The sequence below is a fragment of the Ursus maritimus genome, unplaced genomic scaffold (assembly GCF_017311325.1).
Source record: "Ursus maritimus isolate PB19 unplaced genomic scaffold, ASM1731132v1 scaffold_35, whole genome shotgun sequence".
NCBI classification, from domain to species: Eukaryota; Metazoa; Chordata; class Mammalia; order Carnivora; family Ursidae; genus Ursus; species Ursus maritimus.
The window spans coordinates 12,843,838-12,860,858 of record NW_024426119.1 but is presented as its reverse complement, the minus strand read 5'-3'; the positions used below and the strand labels follow the sequence as shown (position 1 = coordinate 12,860,858).

Genomic DNA, 17,021 nt, shown 5'->3' with positions numbered 1-17,021 from the left:
CTCCTGATCTGTATTATCCACGATGAATAAGCATAACTCTAGCAATGAAAGAGTTATATTTTTAAACACCAATTTTAGAAGAAATACTATTTTTATGGAATCATTAAAGGTAAAACAGATCAGCATAATGATAATTACCTCAATCAAAGAATTTCCTATGAGTCTTCTAAAGCTACAGGGAGAATAAGTCACTGTACTGGTCAGAAATATTTTACTAACCACCTCCCAAAAAGCTCTGTGACTAGATTTAAAATTACTATGATTTCTCATTTTACTTGAAGAAAAACCAGATATATAATATATATTCTCACAAAATACCTAAATCAAACAAATTCTGAGTGTTAAGTATTACCAGAAACAACCCTCCCCCGAAAACCCTAACTGATTTCCATTACCTAGTATTGAATTACATAAAAGATATACAATTTTAAAATGAATTAACACACTGTCATTGAAGCTAAGTACAACATGTGATAAAAATAAACACTGTTTTTGGCCTACTCTAATGGATAAAATACAAAATTATGGGCATAAAAAATAAATGATTACTTGTCCAATCAGTAAAAAACACTTTCTAGATTGTTCTGTGAATATTTGTACTTAATGGGCAAATCATATGACTGGTTAATTCCTTGAAAAAGCTCGTGGTTTAAGTCAGAATCCTGTCATTTTAGTTTTCCTCTCTCTTATTCCCATCCAAATATATTTCAAGGCCTCTAACACAGATTTTTGCCTACTGTTTAAGTACTCTGGCTTAGTCCTATGAAATACATAACTTAGAAGGCTTTCAAAATTATTACATAAAATAGTCATTTTGAAATAAGTGATATAAAGAAAAATCTCAGGAAAATAAACTGAGTAGTTTAAGTTCTTTTATTTGGAAAAATTATCTACCACTACCAAAATACTTAGAAAAAAAGTGGAAAAAATACACAGAAGTAATACCATCCTTAAAAAAGGTATGTGACTCATCTAAAATAAAACCTAGTAAGAAAAAGTGATTCATGAATTCAGTCTCCATAGCGGATTTACAATTCACATGTAACAGTATGACTACCACACCTACAAAGTCCATTCTAGACTCCACTCAGTACCTGTGTAACTGGGATAACCCCTACACCATACCGAGTCTCAGTTTTGGCATCTCCAAAGTGAGAGGGTTGCAACGGATAACCTCAAAGGACCCATCTAGATTGTATTTTTGTGATTTAATGACCATGAACATTTTATAATTTAAGTATAGTTCTCCAAATCCTCTGTCATTTTAGTTTTCAAAATTCTTATCATCTACGTAGTCTGCATTTGAAAAAATGTCACTTGAAATTAATACCTATTTGTAACCATAAGGATTGTCTTCTTGCTTCCAGAAATAGCACAGTGGTATCGATAAGTCTCTCCTTCTAACTTTTTGATATGATTCTGAAAAGAAAACAAGACTCAAGATTTGCATAGTACAAGCATTAACTATATATTAGTTAATCATAGTAACAGTGCTAGTTTGGGAAAAAATTATTAGAAACAAAGGCACAATACTGGCACGTGAAGCTAGAAAAATATTCACAGCATGTTTATAAATTAACTTCCACTGTGCCTTAAAAGACAAATATTGTCTTAAAATACTGTATTAATACAAATAATACAATTAATACAAATTAATACAAATACTGTATTAAATGCTTACTAAGTGATCTTCTGATAAAATATACCTCATTCTGTGATAACTCAGAGGTTTAAAAATATCTACCAGAAATAATCACACATTTTCATTAATGGAATATGAACATACACTAATATAGTGTGACATTAACATTACAGGGGTTCTTAATCTCAGGTCCATGGAAGGACTCTGGGGGGGGGGGTCTATGAACCACCTAAAATAGCATTTAACATTTTGAAAATGTGGTTCTGCAACTTTTTTCAGAGGATGGTTCATATTTTTCATCAGATTTTTTAAGTGGTCTGTGATCCTTCTCAGAGGTTAAGAACCACTGATTTATAAAGAGATAGATATACACATAATAAAATTCCAAGATAACTGATATTTAATGTTTTTGAGTATTTGGTCTTATAGATGAAACATGCATGAAAAGTACATGTATGTACCAAATTATATTCTTGATAGAAAAGAAAATGTAATGTCAATATTAACACAAACATGAAGAATTTCTAAGATTTCAAATAGCTGGCACAATTTATTGCTAAAGACAATAAAACAAGCATAAATAATTCAAGTATAAATAGTAGCACATTAAAATACATTTACTTTCAACTATCTCCAAACTATTGTGTTTGAATTAGCACACATTAAAAAATGAATAAAAGTTATTTTTTATAATCAATGCTAATGAAACATTATTGACATTATCTATAATGCATGATTAAAGATCAGATGATATAATGTATATGAAACTACAGAACATAAATATACCTAATAAATAAGACTGCAACATTTATAACCAAGAATACAACAGCAATATTATTAAAAGGATAACATCATCAATAATAATCACAAGCAGAGAAAGCACATTTGTTGTTATTTCAATGCTTACATACACATTTTTTCAAAAATCCTTGGTTCAGTCATTCCTTGACAATTATGAAAAGCCAGGAACACAGAAGATGAATCCCCAAAGAAGGGGGAACTCATCTTCAAAATGAGTCTCAGAGACAAGTGGAATTTAAGTCTCTTGTTTCACATCTTGCCTGTGTGAATAGGCTAAAATCTTTAATATTTAACATGGGAAATGACTAGAACGATTCAGTACTTTTATTTTCAGCTCTGAAATTTAAATGTTAAACTATTTAGATCTGAGATGCAATGTAGAAGAAATACTACCCACTCTCCGTCTTGTATGCATTTTCATTAGTTATCAGGCTGTTGTGCTTTGAACCACTGAAAGCTTTTAAAGCATAATTTATCATCATACCACACTATAGAAACTGTTTTCAGCATGACTAAAATCCACTATACTCTGAGATCAGATTAAGATATTCAGTCACTGATGGCAGCAGGAGACTAGATTAGCTGATAAAATATTCACTCCCCCCTCCCAAAATGCAACTTGAAGATTCAATTTACAATATTTTAGCAAAAGCATTCAATATTTTCAAGTAAATTCTAAGGAAATAACACATGAAAAAGCAATATGTATAATGATGTTCATCACAGAATTATTACTGTTAGTAAAATAACAGAAGCATCTTTAATGCCAACAACTTGGAATGGTCAAATACACACTGTAAGGTTACTTCAAGAGATGGTAATGCAAGAATTAAGAATGAAGCATTTCTGTGAACATGGAAAAATATAATCAAAACAAAAAAGCAACAAACACCTTTTAAATATTATATGGCTGTTAAGTATGTAAACCAAAAGAATATTAAATAAAAACTGGCTATATAAATATATGTGTGTGTGCATATATATATGCATGTGTAAAAAGTAATTATCTTAGGAGAATAAAGGATAAGCAGTATATCCTATGACAACATAGTATATGATTTAGTAACTTTCAAAGCGGAGTGAAGAATACAGAGCAATACTCAAGGGAAAAAGAAAACGGGGTAAATGAAAAGATTCCCAAATAAATTATTTAGAATGTACCCATGTTACAGTAAGGTCTGGGAGGACAGAATTTTATACTCTAGTGCTCTTTAATATTTACACGTTTTGTTATACTTGGTCCCTTAAGGACTGAAGTCTTATTTCTTTTGTATATCCAGCACAGTTTAAATAATCAATAAATACTTCATACCAAAGTGATTACAGCAAGACAGGCAAGGAATGAAATAGCCTGAATTTAAGTATCCATGCTTATCTTTGTCATCCATGGAAAAAAACTACCAAGTCCTCTCATTAATGTATGACCATTCTATTTTTTCCAGTAACTATAATATATTAAAGTTTAAAAGGCTGTCTGATATCACAACAAAAACTAATAAATCAGACAAGATATATTTAGCTAAAATGAAAAGTTACTTGAATTTTGTGCTTACAGACATGCAGTGATAAAAAGGGAAATCACAAGGTTAATAACATACATAGAGAGCTAAACAAACAGAAAGTAAACCATAAGAAAAAAATTTAAAAAGTTATACAATTTCCTCAAAGTCAAGTCTCATTAAAATTGCAATACATCCAGGAAAATTAAAAATCATTACTTTTACCTAAGAAGGAAGGCTAATTATTAGTGATGATTTAAGACAGCATCTTGAATTAGTTATTGTGCTTGGTTCTCAGAGAAACTGTACATGCGGTGACATTTTTGCCAACCCTCAATTATCTAGGCACAAGAAAAGTTTGTCAGCTATGGGTTTAGGCTGATCTTTGGCTGTCATTCTTTCTTCTCTAAAGTGCTTGTTTTAAATAAGCAATCAATTTATTCTTTTGGTAACTGCAGTTTAAACAATACACAATCCAGCTGAACAGTTACATGTCAGCGGCTTCACGCTCTTCAAGTGGACGGCACGTTAAACGTAAGTGTACACTTTGGTTTCAGTTTTGGGGAGAAGAAGGAAAGTGGCCAGATAAGACGCTGCTAAATCAAACCAAACACTTCTACCATTTATCGTAAGGAGAGAAATCAAGACACAATTTATTTTCAGAACTAACTATGAGGGTACTAATTGCAAAATAATAGTTTAGAATTATTTTTGTTCTCACTAAGATAACAAATCCTCTTTAAGAACTTAAAAGCAAAAAGGACTGGTTTTTAAAAATAAAGATATCTATAAAAAATAAGGATATCTATAAATTCAGGGGACACATAATTTGCCAAATTATATATTCAACTTCTACTTCTGTTAATTAAAATGCTAATTGTGAAATAAGTGTAACCAACAAGGAGATTCAAGTTCTGAAAAGCAAAAATGCTCAAGGCTGAGACTGTGTATAACATAATTATAAAATGATTGCCATCTGACCAGCAAGAGTACTGAGAGGTAAAAGAAGAAAAAAGAGATTAAGGAAAATCTCAATATTCATGTCTCAACTCTTATTTGAGGTCTAAGAACAGATCAACAGCAACTTATATTTCAATTATTAAAACATATGCCCCCGTCAACAGCCCCATAATTGGAGTCGATCCCGGGTGATGTGTGAAACCTAGTTATGTAATTCCATCATCAGGACTCACAAATGTAAAGAACACATAACACACTGGACATGAGAATTGTCCTTATTTTTCAACTTTACCTGAAAGTACATGAATACCATAAGACAAGATAAAATTTTCAAAATGACAGTAAAATTGTCTGCTTCTGGACACTAGAAAGTCTTTCACCAACTAAAAAAAGAGGAAAGTTAATCTCCTACACCCCTGAATCTTTCATACTGATCCCTTATTCCTGTGCAGTATTACCAGGAATACCACCATCTTTGTGTGTAGTCAAGCCGCTATGACAAAAAGTTGAGAGAGAGGGGAGAGTTGTAAGGAAAACTTCACTGAAATGAACACTCAATCTAAATAAATCAAAGACAGTCAATTAATACCACAGTTTGTTTTGATTTTTAAGGATGAAATCAAGTAGTAGTATAGGAAACATTTACTCCTGTATTTCCGGTTCTTGCTGTGTAGGCAGAAAAAGAAAGAAAATAAAGTTAGAAGCATGCAGAAAGATAAAATGTAATAATATACAATAAAAACCAAAGGCTAAGAACAATGAAGAGTCGTATTATTTCGAAGTCAAAGTAGGAAAATATTAATAAATTTGATGGGGAGGGGTTTCCAGTCAAAGGAGAAAAGCAATTTACGTATGTATATATTATTTAAAGGTAGTAAAGTTAAAACTAAAACAAAAGTCAAAAAGATCCACCTTAAAATATTTTTAGGTTTAAAAAGATTGTAAATGTACACAATCTTTTTTTCTCTCCTCCAGCTTCTGTTTACCTGAATAAATCTAGATTTACAGAGTAATCCAAATAAATTAATTTGGCTGGGAGAAAGGAAGCAGTGGAATTCCTGTAATTAGCTATCAAGTAGGAGACCAAAGTTAACTGTTAACTAAACGGGCTACCACACAAACAGTAATAAAGCCTATGACTTCTTTTAACATTATCCTTTCTGCACAAAAGGGCTTTGTTCCTATGCAGAAAAGAATTACCAGTCATTCCCACTTAACACTTTATGCAAAAATTTAAAAAAAGATAATAAATTCTACTCTACAAACCACGTTCCCTGGGTAATCCTTAAAGAAGTTCATGAATCAGGAACTTAAAGAACCACCCATGAAATCCTTGTCCTAGAAATATTTAATATTAAAATTTTACCCATGACCATGAAGAAGAGAGTTTATACCTCAAATAAATCATAGCCCTCTGATTCCTGTCTTTCATATGGGCGAATGATGCCGTCCTCGTGGATAAAACGAGGGGGACGGAGCCTGGACACTTCCTCGGTTGATTCTGCTGCTCTGTATAAGGCAGTGGAGTAAATATAAGAAAATACATAAGAATCTTTCAAAATAATACATTACAAATATATATGTAGATTAAATACTGTACTACATTCCATCTTATATCAACATTTGATAAAAAACAGAGTAATTTTAAATAACGTGCCCATTATGATGGGACGAGTATTAAAACCAAGTCTGTTGGACTTCAAGTTCTCCCACCTTTCCTCAAAGAAAAGAAAATAACAAAATAACAAAGGCACCGACTAGGCTGTCCACTCTGTGCAGGCAGCTAGCACAGGGCCTGGCATATAGTAGGTACCAGTCAACATTTGCTGAGCAAAGGAGAAATCATAAAAACTGTTTCTTCTTACTCCTTTCTGGTGGCACCCCACCTTGTGAACCCGTCATAGCTCTCACTTAGACGTCAACATCCTGAAGAGCAGGCCAAGTGTTTAACTTGTCTATGTATTTCTAGCAACCGTTAGCACACAGACACATACTTTGCACATGGTATGTGTACTTAATTACCTCTGAATTCCTTGGAAGGTGCTGCTGGCCATATCTATGATTCCACCAGTTGGACGAGCCACAGCACCCACAAGCCCTTTTCCAATTCCTTTAAAGAATCCAGCAGCTCCTTCCTTTTTAGCACCTTCAGGACCAAGGACAATGAATGTATGAAGATATTTTAAAATAAGCAAGATTGAACTCAACAAAAGCCTAAGCCAAATACTGAGCTGTTTTACCAAGAAGCTTCAAAATTTTGGCTTTCTAAAGAAGTTAAATTTAATCCTAACACATAAAAAACAGTGGTTTTCAAAGTGTGTTAAAGACACAAATTATTAGTCCCCTCCCCAGACCTACTGAATCGGAAACTCCAGAAGTAGGGCCCAGCGATCTGTGTTTGAACACGTCCTCCACGTCTTCCTGAGTCGTGTTCAAGTTTTACAACCACTGATCCTTAGACCTAAGAATCTAAGGTTTAAGAAATAACCAGAAATTTTTCTCTTTCTATCTCTGTGGATTGGCCTATTCTGGATATTTCCTACAAATGGAATCAAACAATATGTGGTCTTTGTGACTGGCTGCTTTCACCTGGCAACGTGTTTTCAAGGTTCATCCATCTTGTACTTGTATCAGCACTTGATTTCTTTTTACAGCTGGATACTACCCCATTGTTTTTGTTAAATTATGCGTTAGCGGATAGTCATTTACGTTGCTAACACATTCTGGCTATTATGTTCTATGAATATTTATATGTAAGTTTTTGAGTGAATGTATGTTTTCAAATCTCTTCGGTATACACCTAGAAGTGGAGTTGCTGCCAGACACGTAAACTCTGTTTATATCCAGGTGTCCCAGCACCCTTTGTCGAAACGGCATTCTTCATGGAATTATCTTGGCACCCTCATTGAAGATCAACTGACCACAAATGTAAGGGTTTATTTCTGGAATCTCAAGTCTATTCTACTGATCTGTATGTCTATCCAACTCCATATGCCAGTAACACGTTGTCTTAGCTACTATACCTTTATGGTAAGTTTCTAAATTGGATAGTGTAAGTTCTCCAACTTGGTTCCTTTTCAAGACTGGTGTAGCTATTTGGGGCCATTTGAATTCCCACACACATTTTAGAATCAGCTTGTCAATTTCTGCAAAGAAGCCAACTGGGGTTTTGATCGAATAAAGTACTTTTTTAACAGGATAAAACAAAATGAATCAATTGCTATTGAGAATCTAAAGGAACCTGGTTTAACTATTGTCCTGCTGAAAATAACATTCAAAGTCTGAGTCAGAGTCTATTACTTAACAGACTCTTTCTACTTTCTGAAGAAAGTACATTCATTAAAAAACACTTTAGGACTATGAACATAAAATTAGAAATTCCCTCAAATAACCAGTAGCAATAACATCTATTATGTTCATTATATATTAACTCTTCAGACTCTGTACTGGAAGGAAACATTCTCAACCTACCTTCCACAGGTTTTGTTATTATTCCAGTCACTCCACCAACAACTCCCTGAAAGACAGATCAGTCATAAACCTGAACGGAAGGTGCTTAATTTTAAGCTAACCACTAGAGGTCTCTACATACATACTAGAAATAACTTTTTTTAAAGAATGAGGACTTACTTGATAATGTGAACATGTACCTAAGTGAGCACTATGATTTTTAAAATATTGTACAATAGAAAATTTTAAACAAAGGCACTTTGTAGAAGTAAAATTTTATAACAGAAAGAACAGGATAGCAGATGAAAAGATTCTATATCTGGCTCTGGCACCAATTAGCTATGTAAACACGGGCAATCGTTTCAATCTCTTTAAACCTCAGTTTCCGTACCAGTAAGATAAATGAGTTGACCCAAATAATCCCTAAGATCTAATTATAAATTTTAATGAAATTACTTTGTAATTTAGTGAAAGTGTGAAAAACCGAAAATGAAGGGAACTGTGAAGGATTACAAATAGCATAACCAGTAAGACACTTTTGATTAGACAACATACAACACTGTAAGTCACTGGTATAAACACAGAAGTTATAGTTCCTGAAGCTATTTCCAAAATTAAAACAGTAATACGTTTATACATTCTTAATGTCTGCCAAGTAATGGTAGTAAATAAGACTACCTGTACACCACACAAGTGGCACAGAAAGAGAACTGAAGTGTACACACTGTTGAGAAGATTAGATATTTCTGGGAAGAGGTGAGGGTGATCAAATAGGATTTTATAGCTTTACCTATAGTATTTCCATTATTTATTAAAATGAGAACTTATAAGTTCTTATAATTACTTACACAGAGAATATTCATATATTACCTATATAATTTAACAATATTCATATATTACCTGTACTATTTTTAAAGTACTGAAAAACAGTGAAAGGCGGTTCCTGGTTTACAAACACTCAGCTTGTATACCTCCCCTTCCACAGAAATGGTCAACTGATGACAACCCGAACAAGTCCTCTTCCCTCTAGTTAGCACCATGCACCATATTTCTTTCTGCTTTGCTTCTCTGCCTTCCAGAAGAGTGCTAACTGGCCATCATTACAGAGCTCTCACTCCAGCCCAAGTGCCAAACTAATCTGGGATTTGGAGGATAGATGTGATAGAGATATTGGGGAAGGAGAGCACACAAGGAAACAGAAAAGTCCACAATTTATAACTACTGCTACTGTAACAGACCTTGACCCACAAGAAATATTCCAAGTTTCAAAAAAACCAGCTAAAGTGCATTTTGTAAAGTGTATATCAAAGTTCAGGGCTTCTTGAAGATTCAGTAAGAGACTTACACGCAGGAAGCCCTTTCCTCCTCTGGCCAGGCTGTCCCCAAAATCTTTAGGCTGTCGACCCATCTCTTCTCTTCTTTTTTGCTGATATTCCTTGTCCATTGTAATTGCTGCCAAACCTTTTCCAACAGAACCGGTGATGCGAGATACAACTCCTGCTGCGCCACCTATCAGAAGACCCAGAGAAGTAAGTCACATTGTTTCTTTAAAGACCATTACTGCAGTATACAGCACACCATTGCTTTAAACAGCTCTTTCAGATTCTCATAAACATATAGAAATGTATTTTTATCATTTCCCATTTATCAAGAAAAATAAAACTATTTAAAGTACATTGATTCTCCAAAATTTTTCTGTAAACCTAAAACTGTTCTAAAAAGTATTGTATTAAAAAAAAAAAGCACAATGATCCAACACTAGAAAGACATATAAACAACCCAGCAAGTCTGTGCTATTTTCCATTTAAGAACAAGGGAACACATCTTTTAAAAGGGATTATTAGAAAACTGATCCCTCTTTATTTTTTATAAACAATGCATTTTAGAATAATTATAATAAAAATACGTATATTTATATACACAAATAGGTGATACATACCTACAGTGTGTCCAAAGAGACTTCTTACTCCAATCACTAATCCCTCAGCAAATTCTTCAGGGCCTTGAACAGCACCCTGGCCAAAAAAAAAAAAAGAGAGAGAGAGAAAAGTTTGCTATTTAAAATTTAAATAAGCTTAAGACTTTTGATCTAGTATTTCAGGGTTTCCATGAAGATAGAGAACCTGTAAAGATCTACAAACACTGTGATATCACAGTTTTCACCCTCTAACTCAAATATTGACGGCACACCTATTGTGTTTGAAGATACCTTCAACCCACATGGTCTCGGCAAACTCTTCTGAGATGACAAAAACTGAACAGGAATAAATCATGGCTTCAGTCACAATCTGAAGTCGGCCTCCCTGTACCGAGTCCTATCAGACTGCTGCAGCAAGCTGCACTGGTAACAAGACTAAGAGCCCACATAATCTTCTTCTCCCATGTGCTCTCTCTGCGTTGTCCTGCTAAAACCCTCACTACTTTGGGTTCCTGGATTCCTCCACCCAATGGAGGTAAACAGGTTAGAGGAAAGCTTGAATACAAAACAAAGTCAGCTTTTCATAACCCCTGAGTCCTTTCCATGGTGGTGAAACAGCCGTGGAATGGTGTTAACCTACCTAGCATTCTTCCTTACAACTACGTGAAATCATGGAAAATGTGGGCACGTTTTATCATCCAGACACTAGAAGTACCCAATTAATTCTACAACAATCTTTTAATGTCATCTCAAGGAATTTTAAATAAAATATAACGTTGATGTATTTTTGTTATCTGAACATTATTCAATTCACAGATACAATTAAAATACAAATTATTTGTCATTAAAAAAATAGAGTATCATTTTCTGTACATATCCTTAAAATAAATAAAAGATCAATACCTGGAAAGGTTCATAGAATAAAGCTTCAACTCCTTCAGACAGACCTCTAATTAATCCAAATGGGTTTCCAAGCACATCTAAGCCCAATACAAGGACATACATCTGTTTCAAGAACTAAAGGGGAAAAAAAAAGTATAGTGAGTCCTTTACTACTGCTGTAAGAAACAGTATCATGATGCCTTGGGAAGAAAGGAGAGTACTGACTACATGAGTTTGTTAAAAGAAATCAATGCAGAATAACCATGACTACATCCATTAACTGATCTTTCACTGTGGGCCAGGCATTACGCTAGTACAGATTCGAGGCAGTCTGCCAGTTAGCAGCTATGACCTTGGACAGGTCAATTAGTCTCTATAATAGGGCCTCAGTCTTCTCATATAAAAAATGAGAGGCGGATTGCACTGACCTTGCATGGCTGAGTACACATATTAAATGAATATATAATTCAATAATAGTTACTTATTTTTATTATTATTTTTTACTTATTTTTATTATTATGTAACTATTGCTATTATTACAAAACTAGATGGGAAAATAATAAACAAAACAAAACACAAATGAAAATATATCCTTATTTGAACATGTAATAACTATAATGTCTATATACACCATAGGAGAAAAGACCTTCCAGCAGAGGAAGGAAAGGGCAATGTCACCCGGGAGTTCCATGGTACAGCAACGGTACCCTACTACTCCGACACAACTACTATGCCTCTGCATCCAATTCAAGCCATGGAGTAACTGAGGTGTGGGAAAGCACCTGGCTTAGAATTCCTCTCCTGACTTTACTAGACTGTGCTGAGAAACTGTAGACATTTACAAAATAAGTGTTATGCCTCCTACATCAGCATTCTTTCCCAAAGTGGTAAATTATAACTGTAAAGAGAAAAAGGCACCAGAGGAAACTTTAAAAAATTTTTATACATATGGAGGGAAAAAAACTAAAGACATAGAAATTAATCCAAGAAAACCAGAAAGTAATGAGACTGCAAATTGAGGTAAATTAGATAAACAGTGTGCCATCACATACAAACGTTTTGTCTGATATTTTATGACATACATTGCTTGTGAGCTCCTATGATAGGAAATTACCTGTTCACTGTAATGTCTAACAACACTCCACACAAGCTGATCTCTCTTGTAAAACTGATACCGAAGTTCATAATAAGCAAGCCTGGGAGGAGAAAGAAAGATGCAAAGGCACAATGATTACATTCTGAAAGAACGAGACTTAAAATTTCAATGATAAATTAATCATCGCTAATTCCTTCACAGTTCGATTTATACATCTGCCACATATAATTTACGTTTGAGATCTTCATATCATGGTAACAAAATTACTGTAAAAATAGTGCATTCTCATACAAGTCTTTCATAAATACACAGAGTAAAAAGGTCGAAAAACTCAACCATAATCCCATCATATAGTGGATTTTTTAGGTTTTTTTTTCTTGTGATTTCCCACTTTGAATTCTTTCTTTTCCATCCAAGTCAAAAATATTTAAGACATTCTTGTATGCATTTTACACTCAACATTGTGAATAAGTATTGCTCTAGGTTATTCAAAATTCTAAGTAACCATTTTTAATGGATGCACGGCATTCCATCGTGTGGAAATATCATAACAAAACAATTCTACCGCTGTCAGACATTTCCAAATCTTGACAGTAATAACTAGGATTGCCATATGTAAATTTTGAATATAACTCTTTGGTTGCATTTCATGATTATTTTTTGGACTGAATTCCCAATAAAATAATTACTGAGTGAAAAACTACGAAAAAAACATTTGAGGCTTTGATATATATATCTCTCTTTCCACTCATACAAATAAAAAAAAAAAGTTCCCATTTGCCAGACCCAACCCTCTCTAGTACTAGGATTATTCACATTTTGAAATCTTTCATAATTTGCTTTAATTTGCATATATCATATGATAAATGATAAAGCTGAGCATTTCAAATATCTATCAGCTACTGTATCTTCCCTTCTGCAAATTATCTCTTATTGTCCACTGGCAAATATGGTACTGGAATCCTTAGGTTTGTCTTATCAATGTTTGATATTAAGACTATCAATCTTCTCTCTGTCACACTCATCATTATATTTTCCCAGTTCATTTTCTAAATGTTTCCACTGATATTGTTTTGTAAAGTGTTTAATTGTTATGTAGTCAAATCTATCTTGTATTTTCCACTGCGGGTTTTCCCATTGCTTTTAAACTGAGAAAACTTCCTTTACTCAGATTTGACAACAATTAACCTTGATATTTTCCTCAGTCTTTTTCATCTGAATTTTATATTTAATCCTTCCATTCCTATGAAATTATAGTGTACAAGTAAGGTAGAAATAATACAAATGGGTTTTTTCCTTTCTCCAAGGCAACTACTTGTTCCAGTATCATTGCTGAATATTCAATTCAATGAACATTCACTGAATTCATATATGTCTAGCACACGTAAGTATTCTCAGATTAAATGTTACAAAGAGTTATTTTCTATACTTTTCCATATGATTATACTGAAATCTCACCATACTGTTACATATTTCTAAATATAAGTCTGTTTTAAAACATGGTCAATTTATAAGCTACTACTAAAATAATTCCATTTTTTATTCGACATTCATGTATTATCAACATATGAATAACTGAAGAAAATATAAAACTCTTTATGAGTAAAATAAGCATATCTAAAAAGCATAATTAGAAAGGGGCCAAACTTCAAATATAGTGAGAATTATCATTTTCTAAGCTAACATTCTAGCCCAAGTGGGAAGAATTCATATCCAGAAACATAACCTTGGTACAACCCCCCCCCACTTTAACATAAATCTTACTTGAATATTAGGTCATCCACGTCAGTCAGAGTAGCACCTATGCTTTTCAACAGCAGATTGACAGAATGAATTGCAATCATTTCCTGTTTTTCTTTGTCCGACTCTTCACTTCCACTACCCAAGGACAAACTCAAATGTAACTAAAAGAAAAACAATGTTTAATAAATAAAAGCTAAAAACAAAAATCAAACAATTTACGTACATAGGAATCAGATCTTCCAGAAACAAACAGATGTCGTACTTTTCAGAGTCCTAAATAAAGTTATAATTTGTTATTCTACACACCCACACAGGATAACTCACTAATATCTGATTCTCATATTTGCTTTTTGATAAAACACAAATTAGTCTGTTCCAAAGAACTAAAATTTTATCTAAAGCATATAAAGACCATTGTGTTTATATGGAGGGGCTCAAAACACTTTATAAAAATAGTATAATCATTTTAAGAAGAAAAACATGTCAACTGGCACACAAAACATGTCTACCGGTTAAAATAATAAATAATCATTTATTTTCATCCAACGAAGGTAAATAATTTATGGCAGTAATTAACAATAACAATGATAATTATACAATAATAGTAACAACAACATGACAATTATGGCAATGATTGGCAAGTTGCTAAATACATTTTTAAAAGAGTAATTAGGTTTTCAGCTTCCACAGACTCCCTCCACTCGGTACTTAAACATGAGATTTTCACGTTCCCGTTTAGCTGCTTCTACTTTGTGCTGTATCACCGATAGTTCAATAGTGGCAAAAGACACAGGCAGAAGCTGGTTCTATCGGGGCAAATAAAGCAGATGACTCTCCTTTCTTATTCTGCATTTTACGTAACCAGCATAGAGCTCAATAGAGGGGACCTGAGGTAAAATGAGGAAAGCCTGGTTCTGGTCTTTGTTTTGTTTTTTCTTTTGATGTGGACTTCTGCCCATCTGCAGAATCAGAGAGTATAAAGATCCAGGAAAGGTGAGCTTAGGTGGACAGAGGTCCACCCTTTCCCTAAGGCGAAGTCACCATGGAATAAGAAAACAACTACAGTTCATGATCTTAATTATTTAACTTCATGGCATAATCCCCGATGTGTGTAAAATCAAGAATCAATAAATTAACAATCTTTAACACTCCCCTAAGATTGTAAGTTCCATGAAGTCATTTTACACTTTCCAGAGCAACTTTGATAGTAGGCATTCAGCAAATATTAGTTGAAGGTATTGTTCAAACACATACGTGATTTTCACTTAACAATGAAAAAGAAATTGTGTATAACCTACCACATAAAGATATAAATTTTAAACCTAACCCATAAATATGTCTAATACTACCAGTACATCAATTTAAAATAATAATTCAATTCCATTTTATAAATTAATTTACTTAGCTGGAAGGATTGGTGTATGCAATTGAAAATAATGTGCTATGAACAGTTTTTGAGAATGTAAAGGATCATCAATATTTTAGAGTTACTGAATTGTAAATCTGGCCCATTACACAAGTTTAGAGCACTGTGGTTGGTAGCATTTGTGAATTTACTAAGCAGTCACCTCTTCCTATAAAACCTAAAAGGAACAACAAAAGGAGAAAAGGAAATGGGTTCATAAAGTACAAAATCAGGCAAGTGAAAGGTATCCAATTTTCCACTTCCCTAGTTACGATCAAATTTTGGAAGGGTGAAAAACACCACATCAACAGTATAATACCTACCTCAGCGTTTTCACATTCTGCTTAGGGCACCCATTATAGCTCTCTATTTAGACAGTGAGAGTAGTTACAAAGTGCAACCAAAACATTAAATGTTGGTGAGCACTTCTTCGCTTAATTAAGAAATGCTTTTGTCAGCTCCTTCCTTGAATAAAGGGGTTATTAATTCAAGACTAGGGAACACGCTCTGACGGTTTCTCTGTGGGAATTATGGTTGTACATATGTTACAGAGAAGTGCCTTAATTATTTCAATTAATCAAACAAAATTCCCAACAAATATTTGATACAAAAAATTAAAACACACATTTATACACAGAGCCTTTAAAAATCCTACAACAATTCTGCCCAATTTTCAAAATAATAACTACAACACACCTTAACAGGAGAAATATGGAAATGTTCAAAGAAACTAAGAACGGACATATCAGTCATTGAAGTCTCCAGTAACTCTGTATTTAGAGCATCAATATCTCGTTGGAGTAACTTTGTCTGAAAAACATGAAATCAAGAATTAGTATTTTAATTTTTTTCTCTAGTTAGTTCAAAGAATGGCTGAATGATTTTTTTTAGTTTATAATTTTCCCAAGAAACAAAAATTGTTACCCGTTTTCTTTCAGTTTCAGGGTCAGTTGTTGGGGTAAACAGTGCGATGATAGCTCCTAGAAACCCCTGATCAATTTTCAAGGCCATTTCCTGAATGAGGACCATAAAATACCTGAGGGAAAAAATTTTTTTAAATACAGAAAAAGCTTTCTATCACATCTTGTAATTTTCAATGTTAAACTTTGATTTTGACCAGAAGTCACAATAAGATCTTACTCCTTCATCTCTTAAAAAGTGTTACATTAACAAGATCAAAGTCTCCTTACCTAAGCTGGTTTTTCTTTTTTCACTAGAGTTAAGGTTTCACTAGAGGTCATACTGTTGTATTGACACATAGCATTTAAAATTCCAAATCCTGGGTGCCTGGGTGGCTCAGTCGGTTAAGTGTCTGCCTTCAGCTCAGGTCATAATATCAGGGTCCTGGGATCGAGTCCCACATCGGGCTCCCTGATCAGTGGGGAGCCTGCTTCTCCCTCTGCCTCTCCCACCACTTGCACTCTGTCTCTCTCTGTCTCTTTCAAATGAATGAATAAAATCTTTAAAAAAAAAAGTCCCAAATCCCATATTTATCATGTTACAGAAGAGAAAAATACAATTAGATGATATAGCATGTGTTACTACATTTTTAAGGTCCACAGCAATTGCTTTCAAGAGCACACTTCACGAATACATAAATCATTTATATTTCACTGGCTATTTTA

General features: G+C 33.5%; 1 protein-coding gene across 1 annotated transcript in view; it reads right to left on the bottom strand.

Annotated features, from left to right (window-relative positions):
• VPS13C (vacuolar protein sorting 13 homolog C) overlaps positions 1 to 17,021 on the bottom strand; it is a 171,127-nt gene that overhangs the window by 9,031 nt on the left and 145,075 nt on the right. The window contains exons 70-80 of the mRNA XM_040620561.1: positions 16,321 to 16,432; positions 16,093 to 16,206; positions 14,013 to 14,152; positions 12,267 to 12,348; positions 11,174 to 11,287; positions 10,292 to 10,367; positions 9,698 to 9,861; positions 8,374 to 8,419; positions 6,925 to 7,048; positions 6,297 to 6,411; positions 1,331 to 1,419 (exon numbers count right to left, since the gene is read on the bottom strand). Coding sequence (XP_040476495.1) covers positions 1,331 to 1,419; positions 6,297 to 6,411; positions 6,925 to 7,048; positions 8,374 to 8,419; positions 9,698 to 9,861; positions 10,292 to 10,367; positions 11,174 to 11,287; positions 12,267 to 12,348; positions 14,013 to 14,152; positions 16,093 to 16,206; positions 16,321 to 16,432 — 1,176 coding nt within the window. The remainder of the gene's footprint in view (positions 1 to 1,330; positions 1,420 to 6,296; positions 6,412 to 6,924; positions 7,049 to 8,373; positions 8,420 to 9,697; positions 9,862 to 10,291; positions 10,368 to 11,173; positions 11,288 to 12,266; positions 12,349 to 14,012; positions 14,153 to 16,092; positions 16,207 to 16,320; positions 16,433 to 17,021) is intronic.